This window comes from Ochotona curzoniae, unplaced genomic scaffold (assembly GCF_017591425.1).
Source record: "Ochotona curzoniae isolate NIBS_2020 unplaced genomic scaffold, NIBS_Ocur_1.0 contig_46, whole genome shotgun sequence".
NCBI lineage: Eukaryota > Metazoa > Chordata > Mammalia > Lagomorpha > Ochotonidae > Ochotona > Ochotona curzoniae.
The window spans coordinates 5,300,897-5,328,241 of NW_024466340.1; the positions used below are offsets into that span (position 1 = coordinate 5,300,897).

The 27,345-nt window shown below is 45.9% G+C and overlaps 1 protein-coding gene across 1 annotated transcript in view; it reads left to right on the plus strand.

Annotated features, from left to right (window-relative positions):
- Window positions 1–27,345, plus strand: part of PPTC7 (protein phosphatase targeting COQ7) — a 42,000-nt gene that overhangs the window by 4,145 nt on the left and 10,510 nt on the right. The window contains exons 2-3 of the mRNA XM_040987009.1: window positions 18,192–18,371; window positions 26,191–26,389. Of these exons, the coding sequence (XP_040842943.1) occupies window positions 18,192–18,371; window positions 26,191–26,389 (379 nt within the window). The remainder of the gene's footprint in view (window positions 1–18,191; window positions 18,372–26,190; window positions 26,390–27,345) is intronic.

Below are 27,345 nucleotides of genomic sequence, written 5' to 3' on the forward strand. Positions count from 1 at the left end.
TTCTGACCTCCAAATACTGAATTGTAAGGCAACTTCATTAAAGTGTGGGATAGTTCCTTAAGGTTGGTTTAACTTGAAACCCAAAACTGAAATGAAAATAATTTCATTTTCCAGCCTCTGTATCTGACTGTGGCCAGGATTTCGAAGTCTTCATGTGAGGGATGCCTATCTTAAAGTTGTTGGGGCCTGCGTTGTGATGTAACAGGATGAGCGGTGCCTGCAGTGCCAGCTTCTCATGGGTGCTGGCTTGAGTCCTGGCTGCCCCAGCCATGGCTGTTATGGCTGTTTGAGGGGAGTGAAACAGCGAATGAGAGCTTTCTCTTTCTCTCTTTCCCTTAAGTCTTAAAAAAAAAAGTAATTTATGGTATACGGAGATGTAATTTTTAGTTAGGAAAGGACTGGACGAAGTAGATTGGTATTTGTAAATGGGTGTGATCGTTTGACTGTGCCTGGAGAGCCTGTGGATCTGAAAGCAAGTCATCCTTGTGAGGAGCAATGTCGCCTGGGAGAGTGCATGTGCGCGCTGGTTTCAGCCTTCCAGCAAGTCCTCCAGGAATTCCTCTGAGCAGATCTCAAGCAGTGTCACAAAATCAGCCTTATTATCACAGTCATCACTTTCTTTTTTTAAGTTCATTTATTATTTTTATTGGGAAGACAGATCAATTTATGGAGAGAAGGAGAGACGGAGAAAAAGATCTTTATTCTCTGGTTCTCTCCCCAAATGACCACAATGGCTGGAGCTGAGCTGATCCGAAGCCAGGAGCCAGGAGCTTCTTCTGGGTCTCCCATGTGGGTGCAGGATCCCAAGGCCTTGGCCCGTCCCCGACTGCTTTCCCAGGCCACAAGCAGGGAGCTGGAAGGGAAGTGGAGTGGCTGGGACACAAACCAATACCCATTTGGGATCCCAGTGTTTATAAGGGGAGGATTTAAATCATTGAGTCATAGTGCCAGGTCTAATAGTTATAATTTTCTTAAACTCAAATTCCAGCTTAGTGTACATATTGATAGCAATGTGACCTTCAGTGAATTTTTCAAATTTCTGTTTATTTTATTTGAAAGAATTACAGAGAGAAGGGGAGAGACAGATCTTCCATCTGTTGATACAGTCCCCAAGTGACCACAATGGTCAGAGCTGGGCATGGGAGCCAGGAGCCTCCCCCAGGTCTCCCACTTGGGTACAGGGCCAAACTGCCTTGTCTTCCTAGGCTATAAGCAGGGAACTGGATTAGAAGTGGAGCCTCTGGGCCCAGTGTGATAGCCTAGTGGCTAAATCCTTGCCTTGCATGCGCAGGGATCCCATATGGGTGCTGGTTCATATCCCAGCTGCTCCACTTCCCTTCCAGCTCCCTGCTTGTAGCCTGGGAAGCAATATAGGATGACCCAAGCCTTGGGATCCTGCACCCGCATGGGAAACCCAAGAAGAAGCTCCTGGCTCCTGGCTTCGGATCAGCTCAGCTCAGCCATTGCAGCCACTTGGCGAGTCAACCAGCAGATGGAAGAACTTAACTATCTCTTCTGCATTCTGTACACCTACCTTTCCAATAAAAATAAATAAATTTAAAAAAAGAAGAAAAAGAAAGAGAAATTGGAGCAACCAAGGACTCAAACTGGTGCCCATATAGGATGCTGCCACCACAAGTGAAGGGCTAGTGTGCTGTGCCACTCTGCTGACCCCAGGTGAATTTTTCAAAATTAAGATGTATAATTCACTTTGCTATAGCATTCATCCTTTTTATTATTATTATTATTATTTTCTCATTGGGAAGGCGGATATACAGAGAGGAGAGACAGAGAGGAAGATCTTCCATCCGATGATTCACTTCCCAAGTGAGCGCAACGGCCGATGCTATGCCGATCCGAAGCCAGGAGCCTCTTCCGGGTCTCCCACGCGGGTGCAGGGTCCTAAAGCTTTGGGCCGTCCTCTGCTGCTTTCCCGGGCCACAGGCAGGGAGCTGGAAGGGAAGCGGGGCTGCTGGGATTAGAACTGGCGCCCATATGGGATCCCGGGCGTGAAGGTGAGGACCTTAACCACTTGCGCCACCGCGCCGGGCCCTATAGCATTCATCCTTAAAGAAAAGAAAATGTTTATTTTCATTTACTTGAGAAAAAGATATCTTTTGTCTGCTGATAATGACTACAAATGCTCCAACAGCCAGGGCTGAACTGGATGAAAGCAGGAATCTGGAGTTCCATCCAGGTGTCCTGCGTGGACGGCCAGGCCCAGGTGCTGAGTTGTCATCCGCTGCCTCCCGGGATGCAGCATCAGCAGGAGGGAGTTGATTCAGAAGCAGAGTGGCAGGGATTTGAGCTCTGCTATTCTGTCACGAGATACTGGAATCAAGCTGCAGCTTAACCCACTGTGCCTCACCTTTCCTGCAAACGTGCCTGAAGGAAGCCAGATGCCTGCTGCCAGTGTGGGAAGCTTGCATGAAGTTCTGGGCTCCTGGCCTGGTCCTGACCATCATGGGCACCTAGGGGAGTGAACCACTTGCTCTCATTGCCTTTCAAGTAAATAAGACATCTTTTAAAAATTATCGAATTAGTGTGTGGAAATGTTTAATGAAAAAGAAATATGTTTACCAAAACAGGCCATGGAAAGTTACCCATGGGCATACATCTGGCATGGATTGGGGGAAGACCAGGCTGAATCTGTTCACATCATCCACTGGCAAATCCAGGCACCAGAACAGTGTGGGTCGAGCTGGGTTCGGTTGCAACACAAACTAGTGCACAATACGGAATGCCAAGGTGAGGCTGCCTGTGCCAGAAGTGACCGCAGCACCCAACCAGCATGCATGAGAACCAGGAAGGGAGGGGGCGGAGCCGGCAGGGGAATAAGGAGTGGTTCCTTTGTTGGACAGCTACTCCCGCTGGAGAGCATGAGCTGGGCTGGGGGCAGACCAGACTAAGCAGGGCTGCAATACCTGTACGCCTCATGTGGACTAGATCAGGGAAAAGCCAGGCTGGGCTGATTATTCCTACTGGTGCAAACAAAATTAGAGTGGGTGAGGGTTGTTTGGGCTTAGCCACAGTAGAAGCTGGCGCTGGGGGCTAATTCTGTCAAGTCAAACCACAGAACTACTTGGAGAGTGCATAATCCAGCAGTGGGAGAGGCCTGGGAGGGAAATAGTGGGCTCATCCCAGAACTGTGTCCTGTGGATAGAGTGCTGCTTCTGTTAACCTTCATTCTGTGTAGGTCTCAGACGTTTAGCGACCTGACTTAGCTGGAATTCTGGGCTCAGCATTTTCAAGAAAATACTTTGGGAAAGGAAGTAAACAGTTTTATTTCTCAAGAAATTTAACTTTTGAAGCCAGAAGTCTTAAAAGGATGTTTTTTTTTCCCCCATGAAATGGCTGTTTCTAAGATATCACTTAGTAAAGTTGCTTTTTAAAGGACTGTACATATTTGTAAGGATTTATTTATTTTACTTAAGAGTTACGGGGGGGAAGACAGATTGTCCTTCATCTGGTTTACTCCCCAAATGGCTTTAACGGCCAGTGGTGTGCCAGTCTGAAGCCAGGAACTTCTTCTGGGTCTCCCACATGAGGGCAAGGGCCCAGGACCTTGGATTTTTGCTGCTTTCCCAGAGCATTACTGGGAGCTGGATCAGAAATAGAGCCGCCACTCTGTGCACTTATGGGATGCCAGCACAGGTGGAAGATTAAGCTATAGTGCCACTGTGCTGACCCCAAGACTATATATTTTTTAAAAGATTTATCGGGCCCGGCGCGGTGGCGCGGTGGCGCAAGTGGTTAAGGTCCTCACCTTACATGCCCGGGATCCCATATGGGCCCGCTGGTTCTAATCCCGGCAGCCCCGCTTCCCTTCCAGCTCCCTGCCTGTGGCCCGGGAAGGCAGTTGAGGACGGCCCAAAGCTTTGGGCCCCTGCACCCACGTGGGAGACCCGGAAGAGGCTCCTGGCTTCGGATCGGCATAGCATCAGCCGTTGTGCTCACTTGGGGAGTGAATCATCAGACGGAAGATCTTCCTCTCTGTATATCTGACTTTGTAATAAAAAAATAAAATGAATCTTTAAAAAAAAAAAAGATTTATCCCTGTTGCGGTAGCCTACTGGCTGCATCCACTTGGGAGACCCAAAAGAGACTCCTGGCTTCAGTTTGGCTCAACTCCGTCCGCTGCAGCCACTTGGGGATCAAATCAGTGGACGGAAGATCTTCCTCTCTGTCTCTCCTCCTCTCTGTATATATGACTTTCCAATACAAATAAATAAAAGTAAATATTTTTTTAAAAAAGATATGTCTATTTTTATTGGAAAGACAGATTTTACAAAGAGAAAAGGTCTTCTATCTGATTCACTCCCCAAATGGCCGCTATAGCCGGAGCTGAGCTGATCTGAAGCCAGGGCCCCTTCTGAGTCTCCCACATGGTGCAGGGGCCCAAAAATCCGGGTCACCCTACACTGCTTACCCAGACAGCAAGCAGGGAGCTGGATTTGAAGCGGAGCAGCTGGGATACAAATCGGTATCCATAGACGATACCAATGCCACAGGGAAGAGAATTAGCCCATTGACCTCTGTGCCAGCCCTAAGAGTATATATTTTTTAAAGATTTATTTACTTATTTTAAAGAGTTACAGAGAGAGGTGAGATGAAGTTCTTTGACCCAGTGGTTTCCTCCTCAAGTGGGTGGGACAGCTTTTGCTGTGTCAGGACAAAACCAGGAGCTAAGAGCCTCTTCTGTGTTTCCCAGCTGGGTGCAGGACCCAAACACCTGGGCCATCCTGGGCTGCCTTCCCAGGTGGGGGGACAGTGGGTTGGGAAGTGGAGCAGCAGGGATGTGAATCCATGTACATAGGGTGCTGGTGCTGCAGGGGCCTTTGGCACAGTATCTAATTTTTTTTAATAGCTAGGCGTAGTTGTTCTTGTCTTCACTTAATCCAAAGCTGGTTCCTCATCTGTTAAGTTGGTACGGCTAATATCATAGTTAAGATGTGAACCCAAGAATGTCACTTACCGGTGTGTGCTTTAGCATTAATGATTCTGAGTAACACATTTTCAGGAAAATACCGTGTGAAACACCTGTGAATCACAGCTGTAATCAGTGTCATCCAGCTGTTTTGCATAAATGTACATATACACATTTTTTAAAATATTGAGTAATGTGTATTAAGCTTTCAAATACTCTTAATACACACACACACACACACACACACATATATATATATAAATTCAGTGTATTTCCATACTGATAAACCTAGCTGCTTCACGTTCCCCATTTTAAGTAATACTTTAGTGTTTACATCCTTAGGTAAATATTTCCTTAGTATAAATTCCTTGAAGAGGAATTCCTGAATCAAAGACAATGAATATTGCCAAGACTTCTGGTAATAAATATTATTCTAGCTCCCTTCAGAAGGATTGTGCTACTTTTTTTTTAAAAGATTTATTTATTTTTATTGCAAAGTCAGATATACAGAGAGGAAGAGACACAGAGAGAAAGATCTTCCATCCAATCATTCACTCCCCAAGTGACAGCAACAGCCAGTGCTGCGCCGATCCGAAGCCAGGAGGCAGGAACTTCCTCTGGATCTCCCACATGGGTGCAGGGTCCCAAGGCTTTGGGCTGTCCTCAACTGCTTTTCCAGGCCACAAGCAGGGAAGTGGAGCTGCCGGGATTCGAACCGGCGCCCATATGGGATTCCAGCGCGTTCAAGGTGAGGACTTAAGCCGCTAGGCCATGCTGCTGGGCTCTGCTTTCTAATTTCTAACTGCTATTACATTGCTTTCCTAGATGAGCTTGTTCATCTTGGCTGTGTGATGTGTAGCCATTTATAAGTTTACTAGGTTCTTAAACAGTTGTTTTTGAGGTGGTGAATTGTTGCAGAACCGACTGAGTTGTTGATGTGAAGCTTGAGGACCGCAACATAACTGCAAAATGTTTGCCAGGCCGGGCGGACAAAAGTGGCTTCCTGCAAAGCGCGTTTTCTGTTGCAGGGCGCAGTGCTGTTTTTACTCAGGCCAATTCCAGCAGGTTTTTGCACTGATTTTTCTTTTGTTCTTCAATGGCCTATTTTGAAAAGAATGAGAATGTGTCACTTTTTGGACTCCTGTGATTGTACATTTCCATTTTCCTAGGATGTTAGCTTGTAAGTTTTTTTTACTTATTAGTAGTCAGTTCTGCCATTTGAGGTAGATGCCAAACATTGGCTGTGTTGAACGTAGCACAGTTTTTCTGTTTTCACTTCAGTGTTTGGGTACCAGTTGGTTGTAAGTTGAAAGCTTTGTAGGTGCTACAAAGCTTTTATGGCTTCTGAGTTGACCACTAATTGCTAATCTGGTCATTAGCCTGTCTGTGAAATGAGGCAGTCTGAACCTGGATTCTAGGGCATGTGTTGGTTTTAGAACTTTATTTCCCTTGGTTCTTGAGCTGCCACTTGGAGCTTATCGTTGTTATTGATGTACACTGAATTTACGTAGCAATTGGTGGCCTTTGGTTAACAAGGTTAGCTATTCTGTAAATGTATTTTACACACATGTTAATTTATTTGCAGATAATGTAAATTTTGTAAAGTAATCTATATGTGCCTTTATTATCACAGTTTTGGGGAGGGGAACTAAAGTGAAAGGACGAGGGGTGATGTTTCTGCTCTGCCTCACTGGTGAAATTTCTCCAAGAAGACGCGTGTGGCACCATGGAAGGAGTGTGCCGGGAAGCCTCCAGATCTGCTTCCAAACTAGTTGGTGCAGAACATGTAATATTGAATGTGACTCCTGAAGTATAACTAATTGTTACTGTGTATGTTATAGTTTCTAAAGTGGATTTTTTTTTAAATTTATTTATTTATTGTAAAGTCAGATATGCAGAGAGGAGGAGAGACAGAGAGGAAGATCTTCCGTCCGATGATTCACTCCCCAAGTGAGCGCAACAGCCGATGCTATGCCGATCTGAAGCCAGGAGCCAGGAACTTCTTTCAGGTCTCCCAAAGCTTTGGGCCGTCCTCCACTGCTTTCCCAGGTCACAAGCAGGGAGCTGGATGGGAAGTGGAGCAGCCGGGATTAGAACCGGTGGCCATATGGGATCCCGGCGCATTCAAGGTGCTAGGCCACGCTGCCGGGCCCTAAAGTAGATTTCTTCTGCGTGACTTTTTGTCCTTTGTCCTGTGTCCAGTTAGTGGCAATGAAATGTAAGCTCCAGCCTCTTTTCAAGTGCTTTTCATAAGCTATGTGACGAGCATGTTGTAACGATTTCCTACCCAGGGCATGACACCTGCATTGTGCTGAAATCTTCTCTTTTGGAGTTGTTGGATGAAGGTTTACAGAGTGCTGGCGTTGTGCCTTTTCTGTGTAGTCAGCTGCACCCACTGCTTGCTCCTGCTGGTTAGTTCCTCACAGGTGTTGGAGAAGGGACGAGGGGGGAACAGAGCAGGCTTTCATCCCTGCGGGTTCCCGGCAGGGTGGGACGGGCAGACAGGCATAGGAGCAGTGAGAGTGTACAGGAGGTACTGTGCAAGCACAGGATCGGACCTCGAGCTGTGGGACTTTCAAGCAAATGAGAAGAACGGCAGGACTGTCCAGGCTGAGGGGTCATCAGAAGCACAGTAGATTCCCTAAACTGCAACTCTTTGTCCCCGCAGTGCTGGGGACAAGCGAGGAAGCAGAAGCACGTGGTGCTACTGAGAACTGACTCTAGTAAGGTTGAGAAGGGCCCAGAGCAATGGCTCAGTTGATGAAAGCCTCCACTTGAAAGTGCTGGAATCCCATGTGAGTACCGGTTCTTGCCCTGACTGTCCCACTTCCAGTCCAGCCCCCTGCTCGTGGCTTGGGAAAGCAGCAGAGCCTTGGGACCCTGCACCTGTGTGGGAGATCCAAAAGAAACTCTTGGCTCCTGGCTTCAAATCAGATCAGATCAGCTCTAGCTGTGTGGCCATTTGGGGAGTGAACCAGCAGATGGAAAATCTTTGTCTCTCTGTGGATCTGACTTTTCAATAACAATAAATCTTAAAAATGTTGAGAGCAAATTGTTAAAGGTCATAATTGTGATATTACAAAATTGGGTGTTTTATTTTGATAGGATGCTTCAGAATGTGGTTTTGCTTTGTTTTGCTTTGGTTCTTGTTGAAGAGGCAGCACATTCAGATGGTAGAAAATTCAAAAGGCATTCAAAACAATGCGCAATGAAAAGTCTCTCCTCCTGGTCTCCTAGCTACAAGGTCCCTTCCCCAAGGAGCAGTCAGGGTTCCTAGTCTCTTGGGCATCGTTTCAGTGTTTCCACATGTATAAGCAAATGAGAACAGGATTTTCATGGGAGGTATTTGACTAGAAGAATAAGGTGAATAGGACCTGGGGCAGTAGCCTAACAGCTGAAGTCCTCACCTTGCATACACCAGGATCCCATATGGGCACTGGATCTAATCCTGGCAGCTCTGCTTCCCATTCAACTCCCTGCTTGTGGCTTCTCAAAGCAGTTGAGGATGACCCAAAGGTTTGAGACCCTGCACCTGTGTGGGAGACCTAGAGGAGGCTCCTGGCTCTTTGTTTTGGATTGGCGCAGCTCTTGATGCAGCTGCTTGGGGAGTGAATCAGTGGATGGAAGATTTTCCTCTGTGTATCTGACTTTCCAATACAAATAAAATAAACCTAAAAAAAAAATAGATAGATATAGCAAGGTTATTAAAAGAAAAAAAAAAAAGGATGTGGGCCCAGCACGATAGCATAGCGGCTAAAGTCCTTGTCTTGAACATGCTGGGATCCCATATGGGCGCCAGTTCTAATCCTGGCAGCCCTGCTTCCGCCTCCAGGACCCTGCTTGTGGGCTGGGAAAGCAGTGGAGGACAGCCCAAAGCCTTGGGACCCCGCACCACGTGGGAGACCTGGAGGAGCTTCAGGCTCCTGGCTCCTGGCTTCGGATCGGCGCAGCATCGGCTGTTGCGCTCACTTGGGGAGTGAATGATCGGACGGAAGATCTTCCTCTTTGTCTCTCCTCCTCTCTGTATATTTGCCTTTCCAATAAAAAGAAATAATTTGTTTTTTTAAATGATGTAAGAGTAGAACAGGAGACAGAAGACCAATAAGGAAGCCACTGTGTAGTGAGGAAGGCTCAGGTGTAGAGGCGAGCTAGGCAGGAGGAAAGTAGCTGGGCTTCAGACACACTTCAGACTCGGTGACGACTGGCTGCGGGAGATGAAAGAAGGAGGACTTGAGGTTGATTCAGAGGTTCCACACTGGGGAGAACTCACTGGAGTTTCTAGTCTGAAAGTATGGACTGCTGCTGTTAACTGGGTTGGGAAATGCGTAAAGAATGATGAGATGTAATTCCTGCACTTTTATTTGGCTTGACTCATGGGGAAAGGTTCCTGGCATAGGTGTACTGGGCATTCACCTGGAAGTCAGGTTCTCTCCACTCTTCACCTTGCTTGTGCTTTGTGTTTGTGAAAGCGATGGAGGACTGTTGGTACAGCTTCACTCAGCTTCCCTCCCCCATCACCTACGTTTTCATCCTTCCAGGCCAGTCCCAGCTGCTCCCCGAGTCCTTTGCTGATTCTCTGTTAGGAGTGGTGTGATCCTCTCTGCTTTGGTGTTTGTTTGTGGGTATATCCTTCATGACGGTGTTCTTCGGTCTCTCCAGAACCCCTTCCTAGAAACAGTCATTACTACTGGATGTTAAGTGTCCATTGACAGAAAATCTTTTACTACAAATAAATCCTCTTTATAAAATGTTTATTTACTTATTTGAAGGCAGAGAGAAAGGACTACAGAGCGAGATGCTGTCTGCTGGTGTACTTATCGCAGGCCTGCAGCAGGTGGAGCTGGGCCGGCGCTAAGGGCAGAGCCAGATCCGAGAACTCAGTCCAGATTTTCCATGTGGGTGGCATCAACAGAACCTCCCAGAATCTGCATTTTCTAGAAGGTTGGAATGGTATCAGAGCCATGTGTTACATGTGGACAGCAGGCATCTTGACTGACTAAATGCCCACCTCTAAATCCTTTTTATTAATTACGTGGAAGCTTTCTTTTCATCACTGTCTTGCATGTAGTAAACACTTTCATAAAAATGTTAGGTTAATCCACTGCTTCCTGTATCTGTGCCAGCTCCTCTGCCTTTTTAGTTCATTTGCTTGAAAAGGCAGTCATGGAGGGGAAGGAGGGAAGGAGATTCTTTCATCTGCTTGTTCACGCCCCAAATGGCCGCAACATCTGGAGCTGGACTAGTCCAAAACCAGTAGTTTCTTCTGGGTCTCCCACATGGGTGCAGGGTCCCAAGGCTTTGGGCCGTCCTCTACTGCTTTCCCAGGCCACAGGCAGGAAGCTGGATGGGACTCAAATTGGGACTTACGTGGGATGCTGCAGGCAGAGGCTTTACCTGTTACACCATAGCACCTACGTGTGCCAGCCCCTTCCCCTCCCCGCTTCAGATTCACCTTCCTGCTGATGTACTGTGATGTACTGGTGATGGTCCAGGTGCTTCAGCCTGGCCCTGCCCTAACTGCTGTGGCCATTTGTGGAGTGAGGCAGTAGATGGAATGTCTTGTATAATGGCAGTATGAATGTAAGTATGCACATGTATTTTTAACTGAATCCATATAAATAGTTCTTGCCATTCCTCTCATAAGAAGAATATACATTCATTGCTGGAGAAGAAAATTTTCTCATTATCCTTCTACTCAAAAATGGTTACTGAATTGGGCAGTATCTAGAGTAAGAATGTGCCTAGTGTTCAGAAATGAGGAGACAGTTCTCTAGTTGGCAGATTTATTCAAAGGGATCATGTTCTTATTTAATGAAAAGGGGTGGGAGGAACCTTTTGTGCCAAGATTACGGAGGATGACTCTTGTACTGTCCCAGGGCCGGCTGTTATTTTGTAGAGACCGGACGAAAGTAGGTGGTAAATGGTATCTTTGAGGTTAGGTTAAGGGTATATGATTTAGTTACAAGTTCGAGGTTAACGTTGGGTTTAGGACCAGAATTGTAGAGATTGTAAATATAAATAATAGGAAATCTTTTGTCTCAACCTAAAAGGCCAATGCAGATATGCACGCTGAATGTTAAACCGGGTGGGTGTTGTAGAACAGCGTCCTAATGCCTGAAGGGTAGCCGAAGCCACACCTGTGATAACCTGTGGCACGCCCTGTCTGTGAAACACTCCCACCCCACCCCGCCACTGCCCCATGATTCTTTTTTAATTTCCTCCTGGCCAGAAAGCATTACTAGCATTTGAGGCGCACACTGTTGCAGATCATGAAAGAGTCAAGTGACCTTTTCAGGGGTATAACCTTCAACTTGGTGGCTTGTGGAGGGAATGCCAGTGATTCATCCCAAGTCTATATAAGGGACTCCGCGTCTCCCAAGCCGCAGTTGAACCAGAATAGATAATTCCACATTGCATCTTTGGTGTTTCAGCAGAAGACTTAGAGTTAGAAAAAGAGCATTTTATGTCTTTTTTTCCAGTTTTTTTTCTTTATTTTTTGACAATCTTTACATAGTTAATTAGGGCACAAAGGTTCAAGGGCTACAGGAAAGTGGGTTAAACTATTATTTCCACATTGTTTTGTTCTCTGTATCTGGGGTAAAGAGGGAGATAAAGGGAGAAGCCCCACCCAGTCTCCCACCCACCCCAGGTCCCCGATGTGGGGCACGCTCCGAGGGTCTTGCTCAAGTGGTTTTGATAGTTCAGTAGTTATGAATTGCTGCCAATCTTGCCATTCCAAGTACGGTGAGGTCGCTGCAGAATCCACTGATTGACATAGTCCACCTTAGAGTCTCTGTTTGCCCAGTTTTTCACTGCCAACATATGCCTGGGCTAGTTGGTTGATTAGTTCTGTCCTCTGTTGTGGTGCCAGGTATCCTCTGCAGGTTCCAATACACCCATATCCTCCATGTGCACCTGGTTAGAGCATTTTATATTTCTTTAAAAATGCATCTTTGCCTTCACACTTGTTTTCCTAATTTTCATTTCAGCAGGCTATTTTTCGTTTTGTTTGGTTGGTTTTAAAGACTGAAAAATTGCCCAAGATAGTATGAGAATTATCTCAATGGAATATATAGCTAGGCACTTGATTTGCTTAAGTAATCTCGCAGTGACTAAGCTAGCAAGGAATAGATCTGTTTTGCTCAAACATGTAAAACATTAGGACAAGTATCCATTCCTGCTTTGATTCCTTTTTTTTTTTTTTTGAGGTTTTTTCTTTTTAACTTTTTAAACTTTTTTACTATTAGTATATTTTAAAGTACACATTAAGGGTGGGGTTTGCATGATGATGAAATACAAATGGCCAACAGACACGTGAAAAGATTTTCAGGACCACTAGCCATTAGAGAAATGCATGTAACTATATATATATAATCTGCGCACACTGTGCTTTTTCTGAGTAACCTGACTGAATATATTTTTCAGAAATCTTGCTTTTTCTTCTTTTTGGGATAATTATTTGCAGATACAAGATTTCACAGTCCTGAATCATGGGGGAGTGTTCTTATGTGCCCAAATAGTTGAGGTTTAAGAAATACTGATTTAATGTGATAGAAAATGTTGGTACTTGGATTTCATTGTTATCTAGACAATACTTCATGGTGCAGTGTCTACAAAGTTGGCTCTGAGAGTCCTGTAGTATTTAAAGAAGGATCTTGGTATCTGATAAGTTGTTGAGCCCTGCAGCGAATAATGCCGGACTAGTTTGTCATCAACAACGTGGATCCTTGTTGTTGCCGAAAGCCTGTCGAGGCACTAGCCCTGTTTCTCCGGAGTGCAGACTCCTGCTCATTCTGTCACTGAGCTCTTGTCCACCAGCCAGATTCTTACTTGATCTCTTTTCTGGAGTTTCAGTTCACTGTCCAGTACTCACACTAGTAGACTTGAGATGTGTTTCACAGATGGAAAGACAATCCCTGTAAAACCATCCAGCTATTCATTGGCGTGTGAGACCTTAAGATGTCTTGGAATCATCAGAGATGCAACTAACAGAGGCAGGCATTTGACTCCTGTGGGTTAGACACCCTCTGGGTTCACTGCCAAACTCCAGCTTCCTACTGAGGCAGACCCTGAGAGGCAATAAGATTGGTGCAAGTGATTGTGTATACCCCTGCCATGCCCGTCCTGGCTTGAGCCCCACTCAGTTAGGATCATTGCAGGCATTTGGGAGGTAAACCAGCAGATGAGAGCTCCCTGTCTCTGCCTGTGATACTTTTTTTTTTTTAAAGATTTATTTTTATTATTTTTTCATTGGAAAGGCGGATATACAGAGAGGAGAGACAGAGAGGAACATCTTCTGTCCGATGATTCACTCCCTAAGTGAGCACAACGGCCGATGCTATGCCGATCTGAAGCCAGGAGCCTCTTCTGAGTCTCCCACACGGGTGCAGGGTCCCAAGGCTTTGGGCCGTCCTCCACTGCTTTCCCGGGCCACAGGCAGGGAGCTGGAAGGGAAGCGGGGCTGCCAGGATAGAACCAGCGCCCATATGGGATCCCGGGTGTGCAAGGCGAGGACCTTAACCACTTGCGCCACCACGCTGGGCCCTGTAATACTTTTTAAATGCAGGGGATGAAGCTGTTATCTTTGGGTACTGCTTAATATTTGAAATTCTGCAGAAACTGTGTGAAATAGATATTTTTATATAAAGTTACCAACTTTTTCTTTATGGATACCTATATTAAAACTGAAATTTAGCGGTTATTCTCCAAGTAACATGCTGTGCTTAGTTTTGCTGTTGGCGTGGTAAGCGCGTGTCATTCTGAAGATGAATGCAATGGGAGGGATTGGAGGATGGCAGCATGCTGATGGCCGGTTGTGGAAGACAGAATTGGAGAAACTCAGTGCTCCTGTTCGCTTAGCTCGGAAATTGTCGGGGAGTACTATGGCCATGTGTGGTTAGCAAGGTACCATTTTTAAAATTTGACATTTTAAGCTTAGTTAGCACACCTTTTTTCCTTTGCCTTTTTGCCTAAAGCAAAGGTGTTAGACAAAATTCTGAAGTTTAGAAAAATAAAAATGGCCATTTAGGAATTTTTTTTATAATAGATACATTTAGATGGGAAATTTATCTCTTTTTCTTTTAGTTGTCCACTTCAGAAAATCAGTCTATTAAAAATTTACACAGTATGAAAAAATAACTTTCTATACGTGGTCATTTTCCACTTAATAAAATTGATATTTCCACTTACATGATGTAACCAACAGAATTTTCTGTGCCCTGTGGTCTCCTCTCAGCCTTTGGCTCAGCTGTTTCAGATAGGTTACCATTATCTTAATCTAATAATAGTTGTAATTGGATTTGGGGTCAGAGGAAACACTTAAGCTACACATATGCTCAGAGATGTTATTAATGGAGGCATAAGATGCTTATGGTGAGTTAAAGGAAACAGCTCTGTATGTGGGCATTCAAGGCCTTTCAAGCTCGTAGCTCAGTCCTTTTCTGCTTCACTCCTCTTGGCTTCTTCAGAGGTGACACCACCCTGACCCAAGTGTGGATAACTTGACTCGGCCTTAGTTTTCATCTCTGCACAGAGGACAGTTCCTAAATGAGCCAGTCGGCCAGGAGCCTTTTGTGTGTGTGTGTGTGTGTGTGTGTGTGTGTGTGTGTGTGTGTGTTGTGTGTTTTAATGTCTTTTTTATGCAGCTTTACAGAGAGAAGGGGAGACAGAGAAAGATCTTCCATCCACTGGTTCACTCCCCAAGTAGCCGTGATGGCCAGAGCTGAGCCGATCAGGAACCAGGAGCTTCTTCCTGGTCTCCCATTCAGGTGCAGCGTCCCAAGGCTTTGAGCCATCCCCTACTGCTTCCTCAGGCCACAGGCAGGGAGCTGGATGGGAAGTGGAGTAGCTGGGACAGGCACCAGTGCTCCTATGGGATCCCAGCGCATGGAAGGCGAGAATTTAGGCGATGAGCCATTGCCCCAGGTTTCTGCTTCCTGAAGCGCACACTGTTTGAACTGACTGCCCCCTGTATTCTCCCTGAGCATCTAGCCACCTGTGGCAAGTCGGTTGTCAGATCAAAAGATCCAGCCTGATGTGCCTTGCCAGCCAGAGTATTCCCTCAGAGATGCCCTTTGAAACCCAAAGCTCCGCAAACCAAGCCGACTCAGTATGCTCTGCAGACGTTGCTCGACCTTTCCGAGCGGTGCAGTCACCTCTTTATCACTCTTCTGTCTTCTTCCCCAAATGATCACTTCTGTCCAGAAACCTTGATGAGATGTGTTGTAAACTGCATTTGTGATCTCAAATTTCCTCATAGCTACACAAAAAGCAGATGAAATTGATGTGTCAGTGTAATTTATGAATTTCACATTTAATGTACTTACTTAACCTGGCAGCCTAAAACGTGCCAGTATGTTCAGTATAAAACTGTTAATAGTGTACCTGTGGGCTCCATTTGTCCTAAGGGCTATCTTTTTCTTTTTAAACCTGAAAGAGTTAGAGGGCAAGAGATGTTCCATCTGCTGGTTCGCTCCCTAAATGGCTGCAACAGCCCGAGCTGATTCAAAGCCAGGAGCCAGGACGACCTCTGGGTCTCCTACATGGCTACAGGAATTTCACCTGTATGGGATGCCAGCGTCAAAGGCAGCACTTTTGCTTGCTACATGAAAATGCCAGCCCCCTCAGGGATATTCCTGTTCTTTGTGTTTTGATAGATGCCATGCTGGAATCCCAAGTAATCTCAATCATTTTCTTTTAAAATATATTCTGATAAGTATTCCCTTTATGTCTAGGTCGGTTCAACTGAGTAAAAGCTGCTCTGCTCTCGGTGCATTGAAGCCTTGTTTTGCTTATGCAGAATGGACCATGCTAATTTCCATGTGGAGGCTTGTTTATTTTCATCTGTTTGAAATGCAGAGCTACAGGAAAATAACATTAATAAAAGCAGGTTTCACATAGACTTGCGCTAGATTGGATCTGGTGCTAGCCTGATTGAGTCTACATATGACTCTTCTTTGTGAGTTGTTTTGAAATTTTTCCTTCTCTAAAGAGATTTGACCGGTGGAGTTTCGCCCAGAAATCCTTTGACCATATAAAAAGCAGACAGGTGCTGGAAAGGTTGTGCTCTATTCTGGGAGAAATCTGATTAATGTTGAAGGGCCGTGTTAGGTCAAACTGAGCCTGCTGACAGATCATTTAGTGAGTGCCAGTATCCACTCTAAGCACTCTCTCGTGTTTTAACGGTTTTAATTGTGAAGGGCATTGTAGATGAAGCCAGTTTGTATTTGAAGTTCCTTGTGGCTTTTGGACCAGAGACCAGTGGAGAAGAAATTCCTTCCTCCAGCAGGCTGTCCTTGAAAAGAATGAATTATTCATCAGCCGGTGTTGCAAGGACCATAAACTGTAATCTGTGGTTTAACATATGTTGTTCCATTTCAACAAGTGTCAGAATGTTACCCTAGTAAAATAAGAATCCCTCAAAAGAGTTTCCTTCCAATCTACGTTTTAATAATTTCCAAAACCTTCTCAAAACTGCTTGAAAAAAACAGAGTAATGTGAAATTCCTGGAAAGGTGGAGCTCTAGTCTCAGGTAATTCCTGATACTTTCCTCATCCCTCCCCATCAGTGTGTAACTTTCACATATCCAATTAAATGAAAACTCCTAGTTAAATTCAGTAGTTTTTCTGAGTAAAGCAAATACAAAAGTGACTCACAAATTGGGCAGCTCCCCGAAGCAGTGTAGGTTCTGAGAATTCCAGCCAACCGTGTGGTCAGATGGCCTTTGTAGGAAAACGGAAGTGAGATACAGAAAACTACTTTATTAGTCAATACCTAGTCAGTCAACCAGTCAGTTGGTTACAGCTTAACTGATTGTCCATAGGCTGGTCAGTTGACTGATCACAGTGTCTTCTGAAAGCAGTCTAAGCCAGTTACTGTTCAGGTACATGGTCCAAATCCGTAACTAGTGCTTTTTTTTTTTTTTTTTTGACTTTTGTTGCACAGTCAGATGTATGTAGAGAGGAGGAGGGACAGAAACATATTCCGTCCGATGATTTATTCCCCAAGTGAGCGCAACGGCCTGTGCCGAGCTGATACGAAGCCAGGAGCCAGGCACCTCCTCCGTGTCTCCCATGCCGGTGCAGGGCCTCAAGGCTTTGGTCCGTCCTCAACTGCTTTCCCAGGCCACAAGCAGGGAGCTGGATGGGAAGCGGGGCTGCCAGGATTAGAACCAACACCCATATGGGATCCTGGCACTTTCAAGGCAACCGCTAAGCCACTGCGCCGGACCGCTACTACTTTTTTTTTTTTAAAGATTTATTTTTGTGTTAAAGGCAAAATTTACAGAGGGGTGAGGCATACAGCCAGCCATAACAGTGAGAATTAGGCTGTTGCGAAGCTGGGAGTTTTTTGCTGGTCTCTTCCCACATGAGTGTAGAGGTCCAAGGACTCGAGTCACGCTCTGCTGCTTTCCAGGCTGTTAGTGGGGAAGCTGGATGGGAAGCAGAACAGCCAGGATGTGAACTGACACCCATCTGGGATGCCCACACTCCTGGTGAAACCTTGTGCCATGGCACTGGCCCCCCAAGTCCATACCTTCTACAAAAGCTGAGCAATCCCCCATCTACCACCAGTAACCATGCACAGTGCCCAAGATTGGATGACTGAACCGCACGGCTCTCTTATCCTGCTTCTGCTCTTGCTCTCCACTAGAGCAAACTTTCATCATCATCATCATTATTTATACTTTATATTATGAAAATTTTCAGATATGTGTCAGATTCCATTGTGCTAGTCTTCTTTCATCTTCTCCGTCTCTTCCACGTGGGTGACAAGGGCTCAGGTAATTGAGTGGTCGTTTGCTGCCTGCCAGGGTGCCTGTCAGCAGGCGGTTGGATCTGAAGTGGAGGACTCGGGACCCCAGCCCAGGCACTCTGACCTAAGATCCGCCTGTCTCAGGGTTAACTTACACCCCCTGCCAAAGGCCGACCCTCACATGAGCGTTTGTTAAACATTTTAATTTCTGCAAAATATAAAATATTAGTAACTTCCAGTACTGTACACGAAGATGGTAATCCTGCTGAAATTGAACCATTGGCTGGTAGGCAGTGCCACCCTGTGGTAGCTGGTACGTTTACTCATCAATATATGAAGACCAAATTCTGCGACTTGGGAGTATTAGTGTGTAAGACATTCGATGTATTTTATTCTGAACTTTGGTTAAGAATGTGAACTGGCATGTGACATGTAACTGTTTGGAGGCAGCAGGAGTGAGAATTACTGAGAAGTGTCAACGTGTGTTTCCGTTTCTGTGTTTGTTTTGTAGGGGTTGCAGATGGCGTGGGAGGATGGAGAGACTATGGCGTTGACCCGTCCCAGTTCTCAGGGACTTTAATGCGTACGTGTGAACGTTTAGTCAAAGAAGGACGGTTCGTACCAAGTAATCCCATCGGAATTCTTACCACCAGCTACTGTGAGTTGCTGCAAAATAAAGTACCTTTGCTTGGTAAGTAGGTACCCCGTGTGTCTTCCTCGTTTAAGAAGCCCAGTAGGCAGTGAGAAGCAAAGCAAGGACATTAGCTGCCAGACCAGCTGTTTTCTGGAGTACTTGGTACTAAGTGGAGTTTGATAAAGGCATGGTGGGCAACCTGAAATACCTAATTTTACATGGAGGGCGTGTGACTAGATACAGCCGTTTTGGAAAACAATTTATTATTGCCGTTGAAAGTTAAATATCAGTGTAGCAGCATGCTCCAATTCCATTTCTAGGTATTTGCCGTAGACTAGAGAAACTCTTGTGCATCTGTGCACCGAAAGGTAGATGTAAGGATGCTGTGGGACGTTGTTGGTGCTAGCAGAGTCCTCCAGGAGTAGAAGCTGCACCGTGGCCTGTACTGCTGTGAAGAGGAGGCGATTAAACACCACGTGACCATCAGCTTCTACATGTTTCCATTCAAAAACAAAGTTAAAATTGGATTGCAATGAGGAAAAAAAAAGGAAAAGATTCTAAGATTTTGTAGTTGTCCCTGAGGAAGGGAGAAGGGAGAAGCATGTGATCTTTAGAATTCTCATATCGGATCCCTACTCATCTTGTATTAGAAAACTAAGCACCCGTGTTTAACTGGTATAGTAATGGGTCATCCTTTGGCCACGCTTCTGCCTTTGTTAGTTACATGACTTCCTGGGAACTGACCCAACCTTCTGATAAGCAAGCTCTCAGAAAGGGTGTGATTAAGTTCCTCATAGCTGCTGCTGCTGCTGCTTTCTAGTTACCAGAAGGTCTCCCTTTAAAATGAGGCCCGGTTCAAAGTTAGTAAGTTGCCATGGGGCACAATTTGCCTTCCGTTTGAACTGTTGGTGTGACGCTGGCCAGTGTGCTGTATTCGCTCTTCTCTGGGCCAGGTTCTTGTTTTCCCTTAACTGAAATCTTGTCTCTCATGTTCCCTCGCACTTTGTGTTACTTCCATCCTAGAGTGGATGTGCAGTCTGGGTCTGCTCTGGTTCAGCAGGACATCTAGATTCTATTTCTAGTGCTTCTTAGTTAACTTCTTGTGTGGCTTGAGGCACCGCTGTCCTGGGACCCCTGTTGCTTTGTGTTGACTGGCGAGAGACCCCAAGGTGCTGTTTGCAGGTTGCTTGAGCGCTTCTGGCGTGTACCCTGCCCCCATCGTGTCCCTTGTCTTAGGATGACCAGTTAAAAGACACACAGCATCCAGGTTTTGGCACCTTAAATGCTTTGTCTTTTCCTGTTCAGCCTCATGGAACTTGGAAAAAATGCCAATAAAATAAATTTGTGATGTAGATGTTTAAGTTGGATGTTGTGATGACTTTTGTCTTCTAAAAAACAGAGAATCTTTCCTTATTGTGTTTAAGGCACACACTTTCTCACTTATTCACCTATCTCTGAGCTATCTGTGACTAAATTCTATGTTGTGGCATAAATGGGTTGATTTTTACTGAACCTCAGGTAGATATAATTAAATGATTGTAAGTTTACAAGATTAGCTAATTAGTATTACTTTTAATCCAGCGACTGCTAAAGGGGCTACAAAACAGCTTTATAACCACTTATTTCTTTGGCTTTCTATCAGCATAGAGGCCTGGGTTCACATCATATACTAATTCTTTTGTTCTAATTTTTAAAAAGATGTATTGATTTATTTGGAAGACAGTTCCAGGGAAAGATCTATTTGTCACTGGCCAGGTGACCATGATGGCCAGGGTGAGGCCAGGTGGAGGCCTCGTTCTGATCTCCCACATGATTGCAGGGCCCAAGCACTTGGCCACTGCTTTTCCCAGGCCACTGCCAGGGAGCTGAATTGAAAACGGGGCAACCCAGACAAGTCAGTGCCAGTATGAGATGTGGGTCTCAGAGCAACTGAGTTTGCTTTTAATTATAATTGGCTTTATTTCCAATTCTAGAATCAGGCAACCCTTGATTTTATAAAATACAAAAAGTTTCCAACATTTGAATTGTTGACTTATTTCTTTAGAATTCGTTAAGTAGAATTAAGGAAGGCAGTATATTATAGAATTAAGGAAGGTCCGATCTTGTAAGGTTGACTTTTTCTTCCACAAAAGGCTTTCCTCATAATAAACAAATCCAGCTCCCTGCTAATGTGTTTGTCCTGGGTGGGATTTCCAGAATGTCATTGCCATCACCTGCTCTCACACTTAGCCTGCTTGTCCTTTGCAAACACTCGCATGACGGTGATGAGCTGCCCCCACAGGAGTGGCATCTACACAGCGCATCATGTGAGGATGCCCAGAAGGTTCCCTGAGCCTTGGCCTGTGTTCACTGCTGCCGCTTTCAGTGTTCATGCCCCTCCTCCCTGAGGACCAGAGAGATTCCTTCTTTTTTTAAAGGTTAATTTATTTTTATTGGAAAGGCAGATTTTCAGAGAGAAGTTGAAACAGAAAGATCTTCCATCCGCCTACTGATTCACTTCCCAAATGGCCGGAGTGGCAAAAGCTGAGCTAATCTGAAGCCAGGAGTCTCTTGTGGGTCTGTCACATGGTTGCAGAGTCCCAAGGCTTTGGGCTGCCCCTACTGCTTTCCTAGGCCACAAGCAGGGAGCTGGAAGGGAAGTAGAGCAGCCAGGAAACGAACCAGCACCCACATGCATCCTGGCACATGCAAGGCGAGGATTTAGTCATGGGGCTGACCATGTGGATTCTAATTCAGCAGGTTAATGCCACAGGGCAGCAAAATGATAGTCAGGGCTTGTCGGTGAGTAATACTGAGTCAGCGTGAGCCCTTACTGCCGCAGAGTTGTCGAGGCTGGGCTCCTCACCTCTCATCTTTCCTTATCAGACGTCATGCTTCTGTAGTGATGCTGCTGGTTGTGGCTGGCTGGCTGGCTGGCTGGGAGCAGTGAGGAAGGAAGGCAGGGGAGCTGGTGGTCTTCCCTCTGCACTAAGCTGCAGAGCACTGTGGTTACACTGCCGGTTTGTTTTGCTCCACGTTTATAATGGGACTAAGTGGCTGAGCATTGCTGTCAGGGCAGTCCCTGTGCACATGCAGTAGACAATTAAGAATGCAATGTTCTTGTTTTTGTTTTTTTCCTTAAGATTTACTTATTTGAAAGAGTTACAGAGAGGGAAAAAGAGAGGTCCTCTGGCTCACTCCCAAATGGCCATAGTTGCCAGGGCTGGTCCAGATTGAAACCAGAATCCAGGAGCTTCTTTTGAGTCTGCCATATGGGTTCAGGGGCGCGTGGACGTGGGCCCTCCTCACTGCTTTCCCAAGCACATCAGTGGGGAGCTGGATTGGAAGAGGAGTTGCCGTGACATGAACTGGCACCCATATGGGATGCTGGTGCTTGTAGGTGGAGGATTGGCCTGCTGAGCCATTGTACCAGCCCCAAATTATGTTTTTTAATCAAGCCAAAATGAATAACAAAAATTATCCATAACCCCACTAAGAAAATCATTGTGTTTTAATGATTATTTTTCCAGAATCTTTTTTTATATAGTGTGCAAAGAATAATGATGGCTTCGAGTCTACTGTGTGCTCACAACAGCTCCAAGAAGTAGTTATATAAAGTTATATAAAGATCTTTTACTCCCCATTTTGGTGGGGAGAAGCAGGCCTTGAGGGAGTGCATGCTTTGCTTGTCTCCTGCAGCTAGAAAATGGTGTTGTGGGATTTGACCTGGTTGGTTGCAGAGCCTACTGATTTTGCTTTTGTTTTTTAATTCTTAACAGTTTTAATTTTACCTACTAATTTTTTAAAATGCTAGCATAGTAGCATTTTTAATGCTAGTATAGTGTAGTAGCATTTTGTTAACAAAATTTTGATTAATTTTATTTATTTGAGAGGCAGAGAGACCGAAATCTCCCATCTGCTGGTTCACTTCCTGAAGGCCTGCAACTGTTGGGTCTGGAGCAAGCCGAAGTCGGAGCCAGGCCATCGGTCCAGGTCTTCCACTGCTGCCTCCCAGAGGACACCTTGGCAGGGCGCTGGAAGTGGCTGGTGGAGCCAAAACTCAGACCTGCTCTGGCTCTCTGAGATAGAGTGGGGTTTTAGCTGCCTCGGCTGGGCTGTTTCTGATGCACGTATGGCTTTTATGTTTTGATAGGACCTTTTTCTTTTTCTTTTTTTTTAAAAGATTTATTTTTATTATTTTTTTTATTGGAAAGGTGGATAGACAGAGAGGAAGATCTTCCGTCAGATGATTCACTCCCCAAGTGAGCGCAACGGCCGATACTGTGCCGATCCGAAGCCAGGAACCAGGAGCCTCTTCCGGGTCTCCCACACGGGTGCAGGGTCCCAAAGCTTTGGGCCGTCCTCGACTGCTTTCCCGGGCCACAGGCAGGGAGCTGGAAGGGAAGCGGGGCTGCCGGGATTAGAACCGGCACCCATATGGGATCCCGGGCGTGCAAGGCGAGGACCTTTAACCACTTGCGCCACCGCGCCGGGCCCAGGACCTTTTTCTTAAAAGGAAATTTTAATGCTAGTTTGTGTTATGCTTGTTTCATTTAAATTATCTTACCTTTCCAAATACTTTTAAAAAAAAGATTTAGTTTATTTTTATTGAAAAGACAGATATACAGAGAGAAGAGGAAGACAGGCAGAGAGAAAAGATCTTCTATCTGCTGGCTTACTCCCTAAATAGTTGCAACGACCAGAGCTGAGCCAATCTGAAGCCAAGAGCCAGAAACATCTTTCTGGTCACCCATGTTGGTGCAGGGAGCTGAAAGGGAAGTGGAGCAGCCGAAATTTGAGCCATCACCCATTTGGGATTCTGGTGCAGCAAGGCATGGATTTAGCCACTAGGCTATCATGTCAGACCCTCATGTGTTTTGTTTGTTTTGTTTTGCTTTTTGTCAAATGCATTTTTTTTTCTTAAGATTTATTTGATTTTTATTGGAAAGGCAGCTATACAGAGAGAAGAGACAGAGGAAGATCTTGAATCCAATGATCCATTTCCCCAAGTGGCTGCAGTGGCCAGAGCTGTGCAGATCCGAAGCCAGAAGCCCAGAGTCTTTTCCAGATCTCCCATATGGGTGCAGGGTCCCAAGGCTTTGGGCCATCCTCGACTGCTTTCCCAGGCCACAGGCAGGGAGCTGGAAAGGAAATGGAGCAGTTGGGAACCCATATGGGATTCATTGTCCATATGGGATCCAGGCACATGCGAGGTGAGGACTTTAGCTGCTAGGCTACCACGTTGGGCCCCAAATGTGTTTCTTTAACATGATTTTAAATGGCTATGAAATAGCTGACAGGACAAAGGTGATTGTAATTCTTGGAAGCAACTCTACAAGATAGCTAATATTATTCCTATTTTTAAGGAAAGATTTGTTTGAAAGATGGAGCTAAAAGGGAGTGAGTGAGCCAGAGGGATTTTCCACCTGCTAGATTTACTTCCCAAATGGCTGCAGCAGCAGGGGCTGTGCCAGAACAAAGTTAGGAACCTGGAACTCATATGTCAATCTCCTATATAGGTGGCAGGTCACCATGCCCTGGGTCACCTACTGCGTCCCCAAGGCACATTAGTAAGGTGCTGAACAGGAAGAGAAGCAGCTGGATCTCAAACCAGCACTCTGCTGGCTGCCAACGCCCCAGGGGCAGTGGCTTCACTCACTGTGCCACAATGCCAGCCTCGTAGTTACAGCTGAGGTACAGAGAGCTGGGTTTGTCCTTGGTCCCGTGGCTGGTAGTTGGCAGAGCTGGGGTTCCGATCCAGCAGTGCAGCTCCAGCAGCTGTTCAGCGTTGAATGCATTGCAGTTTACTCATCCCCTGGTGTGGATGTTTTGATTATTTCCAGTTTCGCCTGGTCAAGTGCAGTGTTTTTATACTGAAGTCTGTTTGCATTGCTGATCATTTCTTTAATAATAGTAATTCTCAGAGTGGAGTTCTTATAAGTACTATCGCTAGCTCAAAGGGCGTGTACATTTTTCAGAGTATTACTCTTGAAAACATTTTTAAAATTTGTCAGTGTTTCTTGATTTTTCCCTGCTTGAAGGCACGGTGACAGAGACACTGAGATACCTTCCATCTGCTGGGCTCGCCTTGAATGCCCAGAACAGCTGTGACTGAGCCAGGCCCAGGCCAGGACCCTGACACTGCATCCGGCTCCCCGACACAGGTGACAGGGACCCAAGCGTCTGAGCCCTCGTCTGCAGCCTGTTAGCAGCCTTAGCTAGCAAAGGGCTGGAGTGGAAGGTGAGACGCCAGGACTGGAGCTGATGCTCTCTGATGGGAGATGCTGTGTCCCCAGGCTGCAGCTGAAGCTGCTGTACCACAACATGTTTCCTACACTTCTACCAGCATTATGTTGCATTATGCATTAGCAGAAGTGTTTACTTGGACCTGGCACGGTTGCCTAGTGGCTAAAGTCCTTTCCTTGCATGCACCAGAATCCCATGTGGGCTCCCAGTTCATATCCTGACTGCTCCACTTCCCATCCAGCTCCCTGCTTGTAGCCTGGGAAAGCAGTCTAGGGTGGCCAAAAGCCTTAGGATCCTGCACCCGTGTAGCTCCTGGCTTTGGATCAGCACAGCTCCAGCCATTGCAGCCACTTGGGGAGTGTTAATCAATGGATGAAAGATTTTTCTCTCTGTAAATCTTTCCTTGTAAATCTGACTCTGTAAATCTGACTTTCCAGTTTAAATAAATAAATAAATATATATATAATTTTTTTAAAAAAACATGTTTACTGTGTAGTTGTGTTTTTTTAACATAAATTTTCAGACCATTTATATTTAATTTTTTTTTTTTAAAGATTTATTTTTATTATTTTTTATTGGAAAGGCGGATATACAGAGAGGAGATACAGAGAGGAAGATCTTCCATCCGATGATTCACTCCCCAAGTGAGCCGCAACGGGTCGATACTATGCCGATCCGAAGCCAGGAGCCTCTTCCGGGTCTCCCACGCGGGTGCAGGGTCCCAAAGCTTTGGGCCGTCCTCAACTGCTTTCCCAGGCCACAGGCAGGGAGCTGGAAGGGAAGTGGGGCTGCCGGGATTAGAACCGGCGCCCATATGGGATCCCGGGCGTGCAAGGCGAGGACTTAACCACTTGCGCCACCGCGCCGGGCCCTATATTTAATTTTTAAACTACCTGTTTTTCTAGTTCACTGGTTGCCCTTGAGTTTGAGTTCTTGAGGATGGATATTTGCTTGCCCGTCTGCCAGGCCGTGTGCAGCAGAAGCGCACGGAGCTCTTTGCTTACTGCTGAGGACGTGGGCTCTGCCCTGAACGTTGGTAATGTTCACACGCTGATTGAACAGCTGCCCGTGATTATTGGCCTTGTCACTTTATACTGTCATTAATCTTCCAAAAAAGTTGTTTATTGCCTCAACAGATGAAAATCCAGTTTAAAATTATGGTTATGTGGCTCTTTCTTAAATGTTAGTAAATTTCGTAAAGATGGTTTCCTGCCAGTGACTAATGGAGAAATGTCAGGATAACTTAACATTCTCACTCTGGCATTTAAGTATTAAACCTTAATGTCTCCACAGCCTGCTTCTGAGCACTTGGCACAGACGGTGGCACTAATGAAGTGAAATTGTGATTGAATAGCAGTCATTTCTGCTGTTGCTTCTGTCTCTCCAACTGGAAGAACTCTGATGACGAGTGGCCCCATTATTACGTGTAATGTGGGTCCCCTCTCTGTCCCCAGTGTGTTGACCCTGATAAGGTTATTATTCACTTTTACAGCGTATGTGGAGCATAGCCAAGAAATGCCCTGCCTAGGCAAAGGAGATGACATTGGCGTGCGGTTTTGGGGGTGGAAGTGGGTGGTGGGTACATGGTAAGGGTGTGTTTATGGAGGTCGGTGAGGGAGAGAAAGTAACTGGGCCCCCTTGTGGTTTCCAGGAAGCAGCACCGCCTGCATCGTGGTGCTGGACAGGAGCAGTCACCGGCTGCACACAGCAAACCTCGGGGATTCCGGCTTCCTGGTGGTCAGGGGCGGTGAGGTGGTGCACCGGTCCGACGAGCAGCAGCACTACTTCAACACTCCGTTCCAGCTCTCCATCGCCCCGCCCGAAGCAGAGGGAGTCGTCCTGAGTGACAGGTAACCTCCCCTCTCCACTTGAAGTGCGAGCTCATCATAAGGCCCTCCCGCCCCCGAATGAGGTGAGCATAGGGACTATCTGTTTCTGTATAAGAAAAGACTCAGCAAGGGTCTAGTATGATAGCCTCATGGCTGAATCCTTGCTTGCATCAGCTGGGATCCCATATGGGCACCGGTTTATGTCCTGGCTACCACACTCCCCATCCAGCTCCCTGCTTGTGGCCTGGGAAAGCAGTGGAGGACGACCCAAAGCCTTGGGACCCTGCTCCAGGATCCTGGGTTTGGATCAGCTCAGCTCCAGCTATTGCGGCCATCTATCTGAGAAGTGAAGCAATGGATGGAAGATCTTTCTTTCTTCTGCCTCTCTCTCCTCCTCTCTGTAAATCTGCCTTTCCAATAAGAATAAATAAGTCTTAAAAAAAAAGACCCAAGAAGAATGTGCTCATCAAGAGGTCTTTAACAGTTTGCTTTAACGAGATCTTGCATCAATAACTAAGCAAGAACTTGAGAATACTATTTCAGGCTACCAGTGTTTCAGTTTTTCATACCAGTACCGTGACCACATCGTTCTGGAGAAATGAGTCACTGGTGATGTGTGCCGTTGCCGGGGATGGAGTTTGCCTTTGTCCTTAGGGAAGAGAGCCAAGCAGTCACCTGCTTCACTCAGAATGGCTTCCTGGTTCTCCAGGTTGCAGCCGATAGAATCAGTAGTAGTCTTAGATGTGTTCTGTGATGATGGTGTCGAGAGAGCCTGTTTCTGATACTTTTTCTCAGTTCTTTTTTATTTTTTAATATTTAAAAAAGGGGGGAAAGAAGCCGTCTGCTGGTTCAGTACCATCTTCTGCAGTGCTGGGCTTCCTATGGTTTGGAAGAAGCCGTCCTGCCGCTTCCCTGTGTTTATCAGCAGGAAGCTAACGTCAGGAACCAGAGCGAGGGGCTGGATTCAGGCAGCCCAT